Raw genomic sequence first — 13912 nt, 5'->3', positions numbered from 1 at the left:
GACGATGGGCTAAAGATGCCTCGGTCAGTTGTGTCTCAACAACTAGATATCAAATTTCCTCCGAAGGCATTATCCAGGGAGACCTCCGAAACGTCCATGCCTTCGGACTTCGGACTCTGTGGAATGGATCCGATAGAATCCATAAATACGAGCCGCATTGTCCAAAGTGGGCATGCCCAGGGTCGGCCAATTGGAAGAAAATCGGATGGAGGCAGAACCATCGGAATACGAAGGAAATTATCCTACTCTTTCAGCACTGGTTCAGAGCTTCGCACACGTTGAACACGGGCTAGGCTAGCCACAGAGAGACCCCATTTTTGGTCTTTAGAGGCCAAAAAGTCACAAGTAAATAACGACGCGCATCAGACAGCCCTCAAAGCCCCAGCCAGTTAGATAAAGAATTATGCAGGACAAACACAGCAGTGACGGGACAATCTTGGTATTTTGGCATCACCACACGGTTCAGCCAAGACGACGTAAGGCGCAAAGAATATGTGCACCCCCGACAGACTATCAGGGACTAAGGCCATCGGCCCGAAAAGTATATCAATCCAGAGAATCTCTATTTACAGTGCAATTGATAGGTTTCCCATCAGAGTCGAACTTGCAGTCATAGAAGAGCCATTGTGGTGATATGATGATATGATCAAAGGAATGAAGTCAAAACTGCCGAATTCGCGCATGGATTATATAATACAACAAACGCGTGTTACTAAGCCCCGCAAAAGCGATTTATCAATGCCGAGGAGCCTTAAGATAGCCATCGCGAGATCTTGAGTACAAAGCTTTTTCCACGGTTGAAATACCCAATGCCATAAACAATCCAGATCCTCCATTTGGCAATTTCCTCCGGGAAGATAGTTTGCTCAGAAAAGCCTCGTCCCTCATATTGCCTTCCCCCTGTTTCTCCCCCTGTTACTCGATTCGTGAACCCACTTATCCCAGTCTCACCACCAAGTCCCATTTCGAATTTCTTTCTCATATGTTCTACGAGAAATTGCCATTTTTTTCCTCGACTAGGGGATATAAATTCAAGCACATGGCCAGTGGATTTGTCAGTAAGGCCCCCACTGACTTTACCGCGAAAATCGTTTGAGAAGAGAATGTAATCTTTGGTTTGAGATTTTTCCCCTAGCTGCGTGGCCGCTAGCAGCTTCCCATGTTTGAACAGCTGCGCTGAATGATAGACATCTCCTTTATTAAGCCGCGAGATTGGCCTCCAGTAAGATATCGTGTATGGTCCCGCATATGCACGTATGATGTGGAAGCCGTCAACGATATCGAACCAGCCCCCCTGGGCCCATAGCCGACCATGGCCACCAAATCCCCTTAATTTCATCCTTTTCGAGCTCGATAATTCAACATCTGCTATGACACGGCCACCTGCGATTGGCTGGTTCATGTGCAGAGACGGGGCCATTTCCGTTCTGGCACCCTGTGAGGGCCACATTGAGCCGTCGGGGAAATGGGGCTGCGTTGTCGATGTTACCGACAGCGTTCCCTTTCCGGCAGGGGTTCTCCATTTGACGGTTGCACGACTCATGTCTTTTGGAACGTGGAAAGAATAACTGCGTTTTGTGCTATTCCACATTCCCGTTATATCTCCCTGGCAGTTCATGATAGTCGATTCATCCAGATAATCGAGCTCCTGGATGACCGTTCCGTCGCTCAGAACCATGTAAAATTCGACGCGGAGGTTTCCGAGGCCAAAGAATGCATATGACGCATCTCTCGAAAATCCAATGATAATCCCAGCCATTCCATCATCGTCAGTCCCATCGAATTCCCATTGTTCCCAGGCTGTTGCGTTTACGCCTGATAGTTTGGGTGTTTCCAAATGCTCGGTGGAAGACGTGGAGAAAGCTACCGGCCCTTCAACCTGCTCGTACGCTGAGAGATGGCTCACGGAGCATGGTTCTGGCTGATTAGGAATATCTGCTTGCAGCTCAGCCTCCCAGTTCCCAGGAAATAGTTCTCTCAATGGCTGCTGGGATAGGTGGTCTGCCGAAGTAGCTTGCAGAAGAAAAAGCGCAATAAAGGCAAACATGGTGAAGAGTATAGCTACCAGTAATCCTGTTGATTAATGGGGGAGGGATTATAAAATGGGAGTCAAAATCAGTCCATCAAAAGTTCATTTGCGGTCAAGCGTGTCCATGAAATTAATCTTGGTTGCCAAAAGTGCAATCGAACAATTACCACTGAGATACGAATAGAGCGAGCAAAACGAAACATGACTTTCACGTTATCCGATGATTCGGACAGTCATGTTATGTTCCGAAATTTGTAGCTACGCAATATTCGGACCCCGACTAAACACCACCTGATCGCGTCACCCAAAAAAGAGAGCCAATCTCCCGAAGCTTCAGGACTCTTAGAAGAGCTGGATCACAAAGTTCACTTGGATACAATATTGGAAACTCTTAGATTAGTTATTTACGACAGATCCAACAGTCGCTATGGAGGAACGGTTAAAGATTCCAACCACTCAACGGGCAATCATCCAAAGCAAGGAGCCACTGGGTTCGCTAACACTATGTGAAGATCGCTCTATTCCAACTCTGCTGCCCGGGCAGGTTCTTGTGAAGACCGCTGCTGTTGCTTTGAACCCCTGCGATTGGAAAATGCCAACCAATTTTCCATTTCCGGGGGCAGGAGATGGTTCAGACTATGCCGGAACTATCGTTGCGCTAGGACCAAATGCTCGATCTGATTTCAAAATTGGGGACCGTGTCGCAGGCGCCGTTCATGCCTCAAACCCTCTTAACCCGGAATCCGGTGCGTTTGCGCAGTATGTTGCGGGCTATACGGATCATCAATGGAAAATTCCAGACGGCCTTTCAATGAAGGACGCTGTGGCTATTGGTTGGTGTGTTGTCGGGAGCGTTGGACTGGCACTGTTTCGAACTATGAACTTACCTGGATCCCCCGAGAAGCCTGTTGGGAAACCCACTTACGTGTTGGTATATGGGGGAAGTACTGCTAGCGGGACAATTGCGATACAGCTCTTAAAACTGTGAGCCATCACATTCTATCGTGAGCCTTTTTTTTTTTTTTCCTTTTCTGTCGCAGCTCACATTAGTACAGGTCAGGATTCAAAGTCATCACAACTTGTTCCCCGAAAAATTTCTCCTTGGTGGAATCATATGGAGCAGAGAAAGCCTTTGACTATAACTCGCCGACCTGCGCGGATGATATTCGTATGTACACCAAGAATTCCCTCCGCTATGTTCTTGATATCATCACGGAAGCAAAGTCGATTAAACTTTGCTACGCCGCTATCGGTCGTACTGGAGGTCAATATGTCGGCTTCGAACTTATCCCTGACGAACTAATCGCCAATATGAGAAAAGCAGTTAAGGCGGACTGGGTGCTAGGAATCAGGATGACAGGCCTGGAGATTGCTCTTCCGGGAGGATACGGCAGTCCTCCGGACCCTGAGTTACGGGCTTGGGGTTCTGATCTAGCTAAGCGCATGGAAACTCTGATCCACGCTGGCAAAATAAAGCCTCACCCCCCAAAAATTAACCCGGGGGGCCTCGATACAATCATTGCAGGAATTGAAAAAATGCAACGACGGGAAGTCTCCGGCGAAAAGATGGTTTATATTGTGGATTCCGAGGATTTTTAGGCGGTCTTCTGTATCGAGGTAACCGGGTAGAAATCCTAAGTAGCAAATTTTTTCCTTCTCGTTTTATTTCAAATTCTTGAAAGCCCAAAGACCACGATCCCTCCAGTGTTGACTGCTCCTTAGATACGCAATAGGTCTTTATGACAGCACATGAAGGGGCTTCGTAATCGACGATGGGGTTTTCCAGCCGTTCCGTAAAAACGAAATAGTCGTCGGCACCGTTCGAAATCTAAGGTTGCAACACGGGCGACTGGATCGTTTACGTGAGCAAATAAAAATATTCATCTGTTGGAGATCGGTGCTTGAGCCAGCTTCATATCGACGTCTGTTTCCATTGTCAATATGGCCCAGACTCTTCCAGCTATCCCATCTGGCTCCAGAGCTGATCGCTGCATTTGAATACTCCCTAGATATCAAGTCCTTTTTTGATATCTTGATTCGTTACTAGCATTGATTGACTCCCTGCATCAACCTACCCTGCATCTCAAATCCTATCTGGATGTAGCCTTGCTTGAACGGTTGAAGACGATTGTTCACGATGTATTAGCAGACGGGCTGTCGAATTGAATGAATTACAGCAACACGTTCAAAATCCTAGCAGCTTTAATACCCTAGCCTCAAGGAAAATTATGTAATTTTTGCTGGCTGCCGGCAGGCAAGCTTTTCTTTTACGTTGATGAGCGTTTCTTGATGAGCGTTTCTTCATGGGCGAGTGCATTCTAGCGTCGTTCACATATCTCAAAGGCATCCAACAAGGCCACCCACAACACCGCTTGGGCAAAATGGAACACTACCCGGAGTCCCGGGCAACTTTTCGGATATCGAAGACGAATTACTGGGCAATGCAAGAATTGCAGCGCTCAGCTCACAGGCATCTTTAACAAAGCATATATTCGTTGTGGTTGAAGCGCTTCGAAAGAGAAACGTTTGTTTAATTGAATGAAGAATCAATGACAGAGAAACATCACACCACAACATTTCGTGCTAGTCTACGGAGTATAACTAATGGACTAACTAGACAATTAGCAGAGTCATTTAGCGTACTTACCATAGCGCGATGAGATACTCTGACATAATCCAAGAGCTTCTTTCCAGGCTTCAATCCAAACATCACTGTCGGCTACATTGCATTTATTATGTATGATTTTCTCCAAAATCTATGAGTTAATTATCCTGTCCAGGAGGACCATCTTGATGCTCAATATCGGTTGATGACCATGCTGGACAAACCCCAGAAGAATCTTTGGCGCTTCAAGACTGGAAGAATGCCGGCATTATTATCATCAATAAAACACTGCCCTATCTAAAAGACAAGAAATCTAATAACATTTCGTGATTGTCCACCGTCCAGGTCAATTTTGCTAGAGTGCAACGTGTCCCCACGAAGCCATTTTGGCCTTCAAACTTAAGCCGGTACTACACGGCTCTGTTTCTGGCGGGTATGGAAGACTAGGCTAGATATGATGAAGACCGTAATAGTTGCAGGAGAGAAATACATAGCAGGTCACGCTGGCCTCCAAAAGCTCGCTACCAGTAACAATGATACTCTTATTTTCCAAAGGGATGGATGTCAATAGTAGACCCAGGGGACCAGATTAAACAGCTTATGGTGCAATCACGCATCTGTACAAAAAGTGGGTTTTACATCTGCTTATTGAATAGGGAGCTGATCGAAGCACTTGAGGGGAATGGGCAAAGTGCATGTAGCCGAAAGCAATTGTGACACCAAATTGTTGAAGTTCATGCTCAAAACAGCACTCATCCCTCCATGTAGTGTACCACCGGGTGTCCACAGAAGGCTTGCCTGACTTAATGGACATGTCCCTATGATGGATGGTTATGAAATTTGGTTGAGATACCTGCTGGGAACAGATATCCTATGCTGGCCAATGTGATATGCAAGCTGCCTAAAGTACCTGCTGTGAACCAGGGCAAGGCTAAGACAGGAAACAGCGGGATTGTTCCGGGAGTTATTCTTATTCATGGGACGTCACGGTATTTAGTTGCCGTCCTGTATGGGGAATCTGTGATTTAATTTCAGGGATTGCGTCATACTGAATTCTGTGGTTGCTCTGAGCGATTTGAATGTCTGCAGAATAGTGTCTTGTTGACAGATGCCCTCTAGGTAGTGCAACCACCTGATCTGACTGAAGCGCATAGCTCCTGCGGGGATCAGAGTCTTCAATGCAGCAGTCGATCTAACCATATGATGCGTATCCTATGTGGGGGTGAGCCAGGACCAACAGCTGTGCGAGCCTAATATGATTAGCCAGTCAGCGCTTCTCAGAGCCTGGCCTTCTGTGGCAAACCCGGTTCCGATCCCGCTATGGTTTGAGCCGCAGTCTGCGCAATGCATAGGGCATGGGGTTACTCCCGTATCAAGTCTGTCTTTGTTTGTTTCTTTTGTATCAACCCGAGCTGAAAGCGAAATTGTTTTCGAGTTTCGTTTCTCAACCCCTTCAAAAGCCGTGCCATCCATGTGGCATACTATAGGTTGTCTGATTATCCTGAGCTTTAATGCAGTTTGGAAAAAAAGTAAAGAGTATCAGCAGGGGCTACCTGATGCTTTTCATCAACATTCTCATTCTGCTTGATCAACAAAAGGAGGGGAAAAATAAAGACAAACCTGGTATGGGGTCGCACAAAGGGCCCAACAAGTTGACATTTTGTCGAAAGTGATATGTCAAATGTTCTGATCCGCTCACACCGGTCGCCGGACCGCGGCCTTCAATTGGCCTGATTATGAATTGGCACGAAAATTTCAATCCTTCTTTCCAGAGGAGTTCCCCGATACTCCGTTATTGCCCAGAACTCTGTACTCCGCATGGAAGAACCCGTTGACAATTGTGGCTCACGCTGATTGCATGAATAATCTTTCTTGGTCATGATAAACAATCAAGAGTTCCCGGCAGCGTGACCAGTGATGCTATTCAAAATATGCCATATAGAGTGCTCCGCACTTAGTATTCAACGTCTTCAATCTTGATACTTCCAATCAGCTTGACATTTCTCACGCGGCATAGGTATCACGAGCGGAGTGTCTTCTTAACTACTAATTTACGGAGTACTCCGTGGGATTAGTTGAATTTAGTGAAATGGCCAATATAGATGTGAACAAGGAGTTCGGATTTTGCTGTGACAATCTCTGACCTCAGTCCTCGAAATATTAGGTTGAGAACCCCGTATACACACTGCCTCACGGGTGTGGTTCTTCCACACGACGAACTTCTCTGTATGCTGGACTCAAAGAATTGAATGCGAGACCAGAGTGCCAATCAGTTTGACGAGGAAGCAATTCAGAGTACAAAATGAAACTATCTAATGCAATATTGCATGCTGAAATTGAATTGGTAGTTCTCTGTCAGCTTGGGCATGTATTCAGTGTGTTGCTTTAGAGGAGGATGGCATGGTTACACAAGCGGGAAGTGAAGATGGGATGCGTGGGAGAGCGAGAAGATCCCGCGCCACCCTATATAATATGACGGATCAATCGAAGAAGGCCTTACTATCCCCGCTGATTGACGTCTCATACATATGAATGGCGAGGGGACAGACACTTGATATCCAACGAAGATAACATATTGACATACCTAAATTGGTTGCTTCTCCCAGGTTCTGCAGCACGGCATTGTCGAGTAACCCCGGAATTTGGCTGTATAGCCAAATGATGTGGTGCCCGCGTGGTATTTAAGGAACAAAAGGAGCGGGTGCGTAGGACGCAGGTAACCTATAAGTCTGGGAGTCTCTCTGCCGGCTTAGGATGCACATACCCATTATAGTCGGACTATATAAAAAGCCATCTTAACCAAATTACAAAGCTCTCTTTAAGCGCCTAGGGTGGGTTAGGGTGTGCACATAGAGCACCTGAGGGGGTATGTACCCATGTCTTCCCGGTGGACGATTTATCGAATGCTGAATATTTCTCTGAGGCAGTCTGAACTCGTCTAAATCCTTTCTTAATTGGCAATTTTATATATACCCCTTGATCGTATTTGAATTCCATCTGTGCCACATAGCAGATGCATTTGCTCACTCTACGTAAGCCTGTTTGCCTCTTAACTACCTTCGGAGACGGCACTTGCTGCGGGTTGATCGCCGCAAAGACGCACGCCATGGATGATCGACTTGACATGCATGTTGCACAGGGCATAAGGGTTAGGTCCCTGATGAGACACCGTTACCAATGTTTTAACACACCTATTCATGTAGCCAGATAGTTTTGGCTATTTGTACGTATGATGTATGTATTTATGTATGTACATACAGTCCGTACCCAACAAGAGTGGTCACTATTCTAGCTGTTACTGAGCGTCGCGGCACAACTGGACGAATGTATTAGTAGCATGGATGTCGTCCCCTGTTCCATACTCTCAGGTCCTTCTATAAAAAAAGGGGGGTTGGTGCGGTGGAAAGTATACGGGGTTGCGGAGTAGACTATCTTCAGGTCACATTCGAGATCCCTTGATACGCCTAAGCCAAAAGGTGGTGTGCAAAACGGCCTAGACTTCTACCTTCTCTTTATACGAAGTGCAAGAGAGAGGTCGAGGTCGGAATCTAGCCAGTGTTTAGCAAGACGGGGCGCCTTAATTCTAGTAAGGGCCCCGTGACCGGATCTTTGAGCTAGGGCTTGCGCCAGTCCATGGACCGGAATGCTCTTAAAGGACCTCGCCCGGACCAAACGGGTCGTGATCAACCAAACGGAAAGAAATCTTTGACTGGCTGAGCTCAAGATGACAGAAGGCGTGGAACGTTACCGCAACGGACTGGATCCGGTAAAGCAAGTCGGGATTGCAAGCACCACCTTCCAAGAAAAAGGAGGATAGCCGGTCCGCATTGAGAGTCTGAGAGCCGGACAGGATTTATCCGAGCTCAAAATCGGATTTTCATAATTGACGACTCAGTCGAAAACCAGGGCTTACATACAGATTATTGGAACACATTTATACCCTCCACTTCATTTCCCTAACTTCTTGTTCTGCATAGCGGGATTATTCTTTGGCTATCTGTAATCAACGAAGGAAAACAATCACTCTATCGGATATATAACTTATCAAGTCGTCACGTCACTTCGATCTGATCGCAGGGTGATCGAATCACTAATGTCAGTTGTCACAGAAGTTTTCCGCCTCAATGTAAAGACGTCAATCTGGAATGTAGACACAATCGAGAGCTTTAACTGGGTACCGGATATGCATCAAATGTGCCCTAAAGAAGTAATATAGGCAGAATAACATCCTCGGGAGTTGACACAGCGGAGCCACACAAGGCAAAAGATCAACAGTCATGCTGGTGGACTAGACGGAATTCTCACGCATGAGATTATAGGAGTTGGCTAAATCGTGCGATCCTTGGTCATAATCAGGTTTTGAACCCCACAACAAGTAGATATTTCGAACAAACCATATATTTGATTTTGTAGGTGGATGAAGACCTTGATCCTGATGCAGTCAGCACAAGCCATTCATGTCGCGCTATCATGGAAAATCCTCCTCGTTGGGGGCAACTGCAAAGGTATTAAAAAAACCTGAGAAATCCAATGTGCCGACAAAATAAGAGACAAGCAACTGAACAGTTATTTTCGTATTCCGAAGCGAGCAAGATATATTTTAAGGATGATGTGCAAAGGCTTTCAACTTGTTGATGTGAGAGTTAGCCCGGATCTGAACGGAGTCGGGGGTGGATAGACAGGGCCAGCTTTCAGGCTGGTTTGATGCTACCAATCTTTTGCCGGCGGCCTTTCACGCGGAAGGCCATGGATAATCCTTCAAAGCAACTAAAAAATGCGTTCAATCTAATAACGCTCGCTTCTGCTCATTACGCTTCGTTAAACATGTATGGATGACAGCAGTCTGTATCATTGGCACCGATACAACACCCCTTGTTAGTGGCAAGTTGAGAAATGCGCAGATAAAGTATAGTTTGTTGATTTGCAATTAGCCTGCTCTCCGATATTTAGCCTGTTCAATATCTTCAAAATAAGAAGATCGCACACCAAGGGGGGGTGGCAAAGAACGAACAACCTAATTGAAGAGCACAATATCCAGGATGCTTGATCACACACAGACATTGCCGACTACTTCGACCACGCCAGAACAGCCGAAACGACTGGCATGTGAAAGATGCAGAGGCCAGAAACTTCGGTGTATCCGAAATCGAGTCAATCAGCTTTCTTGTAACCGCTGTGAGCGGGCAGGAGCGGTTTGCATTACAAAGCCATCAATGCGAATGGGAAGACCGGGACGTTCAGATAGCCAACGAAAGGAAAATATCGCGAATCGAAAACGACGACGAAGCCAGGTAGCCCCCGACCAGAAACTTCCGGACTATATGAACACTCCAGGGAAGATAAGTAACACCGGGAGTCGCTGTAACTCACCCGCGCGTGAAGATTCGACACCGGTATTTCAGGGCCTGAATGGTCCTCGGCCAGGCTTCACTTCTCACCTGCCCTCTACAGATGTGCAAGAAATGTCGGGGGCGAAGTTCACCCCGTTTCCCTTCATGGGAGAAGGTGAAAATAACGGCGCTGAAGCAGAGTCGATGTCTTGGCTCAACTACAACGCAGTTGAGATGAACATCTCTCCGGTTGTAGAAAAATACGATTTCTTCAGGCCTTCGCTGGGTCTGAACGGAGAGAGTGACATTGGGCCAAGCATGATACACATCGGACCTCAATCCCCCCCAAGCCCAAATCGCGCCTCTGAGACGGGGTTTCAGAATATTGTTAGCGATTTTACGCATCTGGACACGGGGCCTGCTGTCGAATTCGGAGAAGTCAACATGCTTGAAGCACAGGACTTATACCAGGAATCGCTCGAACGATTGGCAAGACTCAACATGGACGTGAGCCAGCAACTCAAGCTCGAGACCAGCAGCGATACCCCGCCCAATGAGCACAACGCAACGCTGGTATCTCCATCAGAGCCAGCGCTCCCAATAGCCCAGGTAATTCGTGGGCTTCAAGAATTTCAAGATCTGCTCCAAAACTTCGTCAACTTCCAGAGTGCAAGATCCATATATGAACTAAACTCCGACAACCCACGGCCGAATATGCGGGGAACCGCGATGAGTGAACAAACCCCTTCGGGAAGCTCTCATTCGTTGGTTGCGCTATCAATATCTCCATCTTCTTCCGATGAGTCTCTGTTGCCTATTATGATTAACGTCTCTCGAAGCGGTGAGAGTAGCACAAGACAAACGCGACGGCACCAGATAGATATTGCGGCATCGCTTTCCATGCTCATGTGTTACATTAATCTCATTCGTCTCTGTCGAACTGTTTTCTCTAATATTTGTCACTGTCTCGTTGCACTGAATCAAAAAGCCATATCTACCGCCCTTTCGGATATACGGATTAGCGGTGTATCACTGCAGGGGGATCAGAACCTTCAAATTCTAGTCCTAGTACAGGTGGTTGTGCGCATGCTTGATTGCATTGGGAATATGCTAGGACGTACGGGTCTCAGCAGTAGCGGACAGAAAAACGAAGAAAAAGGGTTACACCCACTCATTTTGCCGAGGTTGATGGAGACAGTGATGAGCGAAGAAGAAACGAATAGACAAGGTGCACGAGCTGGCGGTATAAAGGCGTTGAGAGAGGATATCCGCAAGTTGAAAAGAGTCCTTAATAGTACATAAATGCTTGGAAAGAAAGCATCCACACCGAGACGTGTTTCGTTATATTTTATTCCGGTTGTTTTCTTTGTCGAATAATGGCCAGATTGCAAGAGAACCAAGTACCTCGTGTTGGCTTTCAGGGGCTGACCATGAATAATCACATTTCACTCAGGGCAAGTAGAGCAAATACCCATATGGATTAATTTGGGACCAGACCTTGGTGCTTAAAGCTCTACGGTGCAATGTTACCTGTAGGTCTTGCTCTCCGTTATGGTAGATTCAACTGTAGGCAGCCGGCTCTGGCAATCGGACGACCATCGCGACTTCGGTGAAGTAGAGAGGAGAAGCGGTGTCATGTCTCGAATAATTACTGCGCGTTTCGGAGCTAGAATCAAGTTGTAAGAAAGCTTCCCGAGTCGCATGTCCGACAACTTCAGCAGCCCAATGTTGGGTCAAAACTCTTTCGGTGGATCGGAAGAAATGAGAGCAGATATTCGCACTGTTAGGCCTGTGCACCCGATAGCTTGCGGATTCGGCTCGCGTTTGGGACTCGGTGATCCGAAAACAAAGAAATTCGTTTAAGTATCCATAACGTAACCCTCGCTCTGGGATACCTTAGCACTAACTTCTCGGGTACACTTCACGTGTAACAAATGTAATGAAGAGGATCAAAGATAACCGAGGGATATTTGTTACCGAAAACGCTCTGAATGTCGCACGTCATCGGTTCACAAGCATATGTGTGTGTGTGTATATATATATAGCGCACAAGCTGCAGGTTTCCCCAAAACTGGCGTTAAAATAAGGTAGGTCTCGAGTGAAATACGCAAGCTGGTCGTTTGTTTGACGTTGATCTCAAGCATTCATAGGGGAAGGGGAATGTCATGTACGGAGGGACAAACTTCATTTCGGATACAACATTGCAGCTCCAGCAAACGTCCCTTTACTGATATTTCGCTAGTGCTGGGTATGAGGTCAAATTGAACTATGGCGCGGGAAGTGCTCCCCAAATCTGACTGGTGTATTGCAGCCAAACTGGAGAATGGTGCCGGGACGGAGTGAGATCCTTGATGCTGGCAAGGATCGTCGACGCTGCGCATTTGAGCTGGTCAATTTTCGTGGCATAAAGATTGGGATTGGACTATCCGCGCTCTGTCCTGCACACCAAGCTAACGAAAGATGTTGGGTTTAAGTTCTGGTTTGTTGCTTGATTGATCGACGGCGATGAGCGATAGCCTTGAGATGAGGTTCCAACGTTACCTAGAAGCCCAGCTTACCGGCGTTGAGTTGTTCCGTTGGCCGACGTTTTACCTAGGGCCGAGAAAAGACGCTGAAGGCATTGTGGGCGCTCTCGTCAGCGAACTCTCACTCCTCGATGCCACTGCTGGCACCCTACATGTCCCATTTGCCCATCGCACAATCGCAAGTTAATCCGTTATAACCATAATTAAAACTGTTGCTTGGAGATAGTTACCCTTAACTAGGTGCTCACCACAGAGTGCATTAGTTATATAGCCTCATGATGCTCCCTCGTGCGTTGAAAGGCCCGCTGCACCCCAGTGTGTCTTCCACTGCACCACTCAGCTCGACTTGTTTCAACAATAAACCACTTTGCGGTATATTCTCAGAGTTCTATTTGATGCTGAATATTTGAGTATCCGCTTCAGTGATAGTTGTTGGGCTTTCTCGCTGCGATTGACCCAGTAACGTGCATCCAGGCTGTCTCGGTATGGTCATCCTTCACTTTAATGGGATGTTTCCGTATAATGACGTTCATACAATCCGGGAAGCAATCTCATAAGCTCCCGGTGCAGTTTTCCCTTGTCAGTTTTCTCGAAAGAGCATGCCTGGGCTAGTTTTTAAATTACTAGCAGCCCTTCTAAACCATCTGAGATACGGCATTTAAGAAGATAGGTGTTCTTTTTGGGCATCTTTGAGGCATATATTACTCTCCTTTTCTCTATATTTTACTCTATTTTCGTTAGTTGAGGCAATTTAAGCCGTTACCTGGTGCCATGTATTTCAAATATTTACTGTCTGTAGCTACAGCGATATTTTCCGACGTCGCAAGTGGCCAAAAGTCGGTTTTCGCCCATTTTATTGTATGATGGGCCTCCCAGCTTGAAAAATAAAATGATTTCTTATTTCTAATGTCACGGAGGTCAGAAATGCCGCCTATATGACATTGGATGAATGGAATTCCGATATCAAACTAGCAAAGAAGGCGGGCATTCATGGTATTATTTTCAATATTGCACGGCAAGATGATTATACAAACACTGTAGTGCGGAAGGTGCACGAAGCCGCTAGTGAATTGGGAGATTTCACTTTGTTACTGTCATTCGATTATCTTTCCGGCGGCCCATGGCCATCGGATCGCATTATCGAGTTGATCGATACTTACCCCGTATAACTAGTTCCAGTACAGCAACAAACCATTAGCATGGACATTCGAGAGACCAGATAATGTCAGCGACTGGCCATCCATTAAGAATTCCACCAACTGCCTCTTCGTACCATCTTGGACAAGGCTTGGGCACAAGGAATTATACACTTCCCGGACGCTGTCGACGGAGCATTCAGTTGGGAGGCTTGGCCTGTTGGAGCAAACTCGAAACCACTCATAATTCTGACCAAGAGTCGACGAGAACCCTTGGTAATCGGCGA

General features: G+C 46.6%; 3 protein-coding genes across 3 annotated transcripts; 2 read left to right on the top strand and 1 right to left on the bottom strand.

Moving 5' to 3' along the window:
* Positions 1-315: 315 nt before the first annotated feature.
* On the bottom strand, positions 316-2153 carry D8B26_006143 (uncharacterized protein). Its single transcript, XM_003069852.2, has one exon. It carries the CDS (start codon positions 2045-2047, stop codon positions 752-754), a length of 1296 nt encoding a protein of 431 aa, XP_003069898.2. The 5' UTR covers positions 2048-2153; the 3' UTR covers positions 316-751.
* A 303-nt stretch (positions 2154-2456) lies between these two features.
* D8B26_006142 (putative secondary metabolism biosynthetic enzyme) lies at positions 2457-3628 on the top strand (the record flags this gene model as incomplete). Its single annotated transcript, XM_003069853.2, has 2 exons — positions 2457-3013; positions 3085-3628. 2 exons carry the CDS (start codon positions 2457-2459, stop codon positions 3626-3628), a joined length of 1101 nt encoding a protein of 366 aa, XP_003069899.1.
* Positions 3629-9847: 6219 nt separating this feature from the next.
* On the top strand, positions 9848-11266 carry D8B26_006141 (uncharacterized protein; the record flags this gene model as incomplete). Its single annotated transcript, XM_003069854.2, has 1 exon — positions 9848-11266. One exon carries the CDS (start codon positions 9848-9850, stop codon positions 11264-11266), a length of 1419 nt encoding a protein of 472 aa, XP_003069900.2.
* Positions 11267-13912: the final 2646 nt, after the last annotated feature.

Source organism: Coccidioides posadasii, chromosome 3 (assembly GCF_018416015.2).
Source record: "Coccidioides posadasii str. Silveira chromosome 3, complete sequence".
NCBI lineage: Eukaryota > Fungi > Ascomycota > Eurotiomycetes > Onygenales > Onygenaceae > Coccidioides > Coccidioides posadasii.
The sequence above is the reverse complement of the archived record's forward strand: the minus strand, read 5'-3'. Positions and strand labels throughout refer to the sequence as shown.

What these genes read in the sequence shown, in the direction of transcription:
- D8B26_006143 (XM_003069852.2), bottom strand. Translation starts at nt 2,047, where the DNA reads ATGTTTGCCTTTATTGCGCTTTTTCTTCTGCAAGCTACTTCGGCAGAC.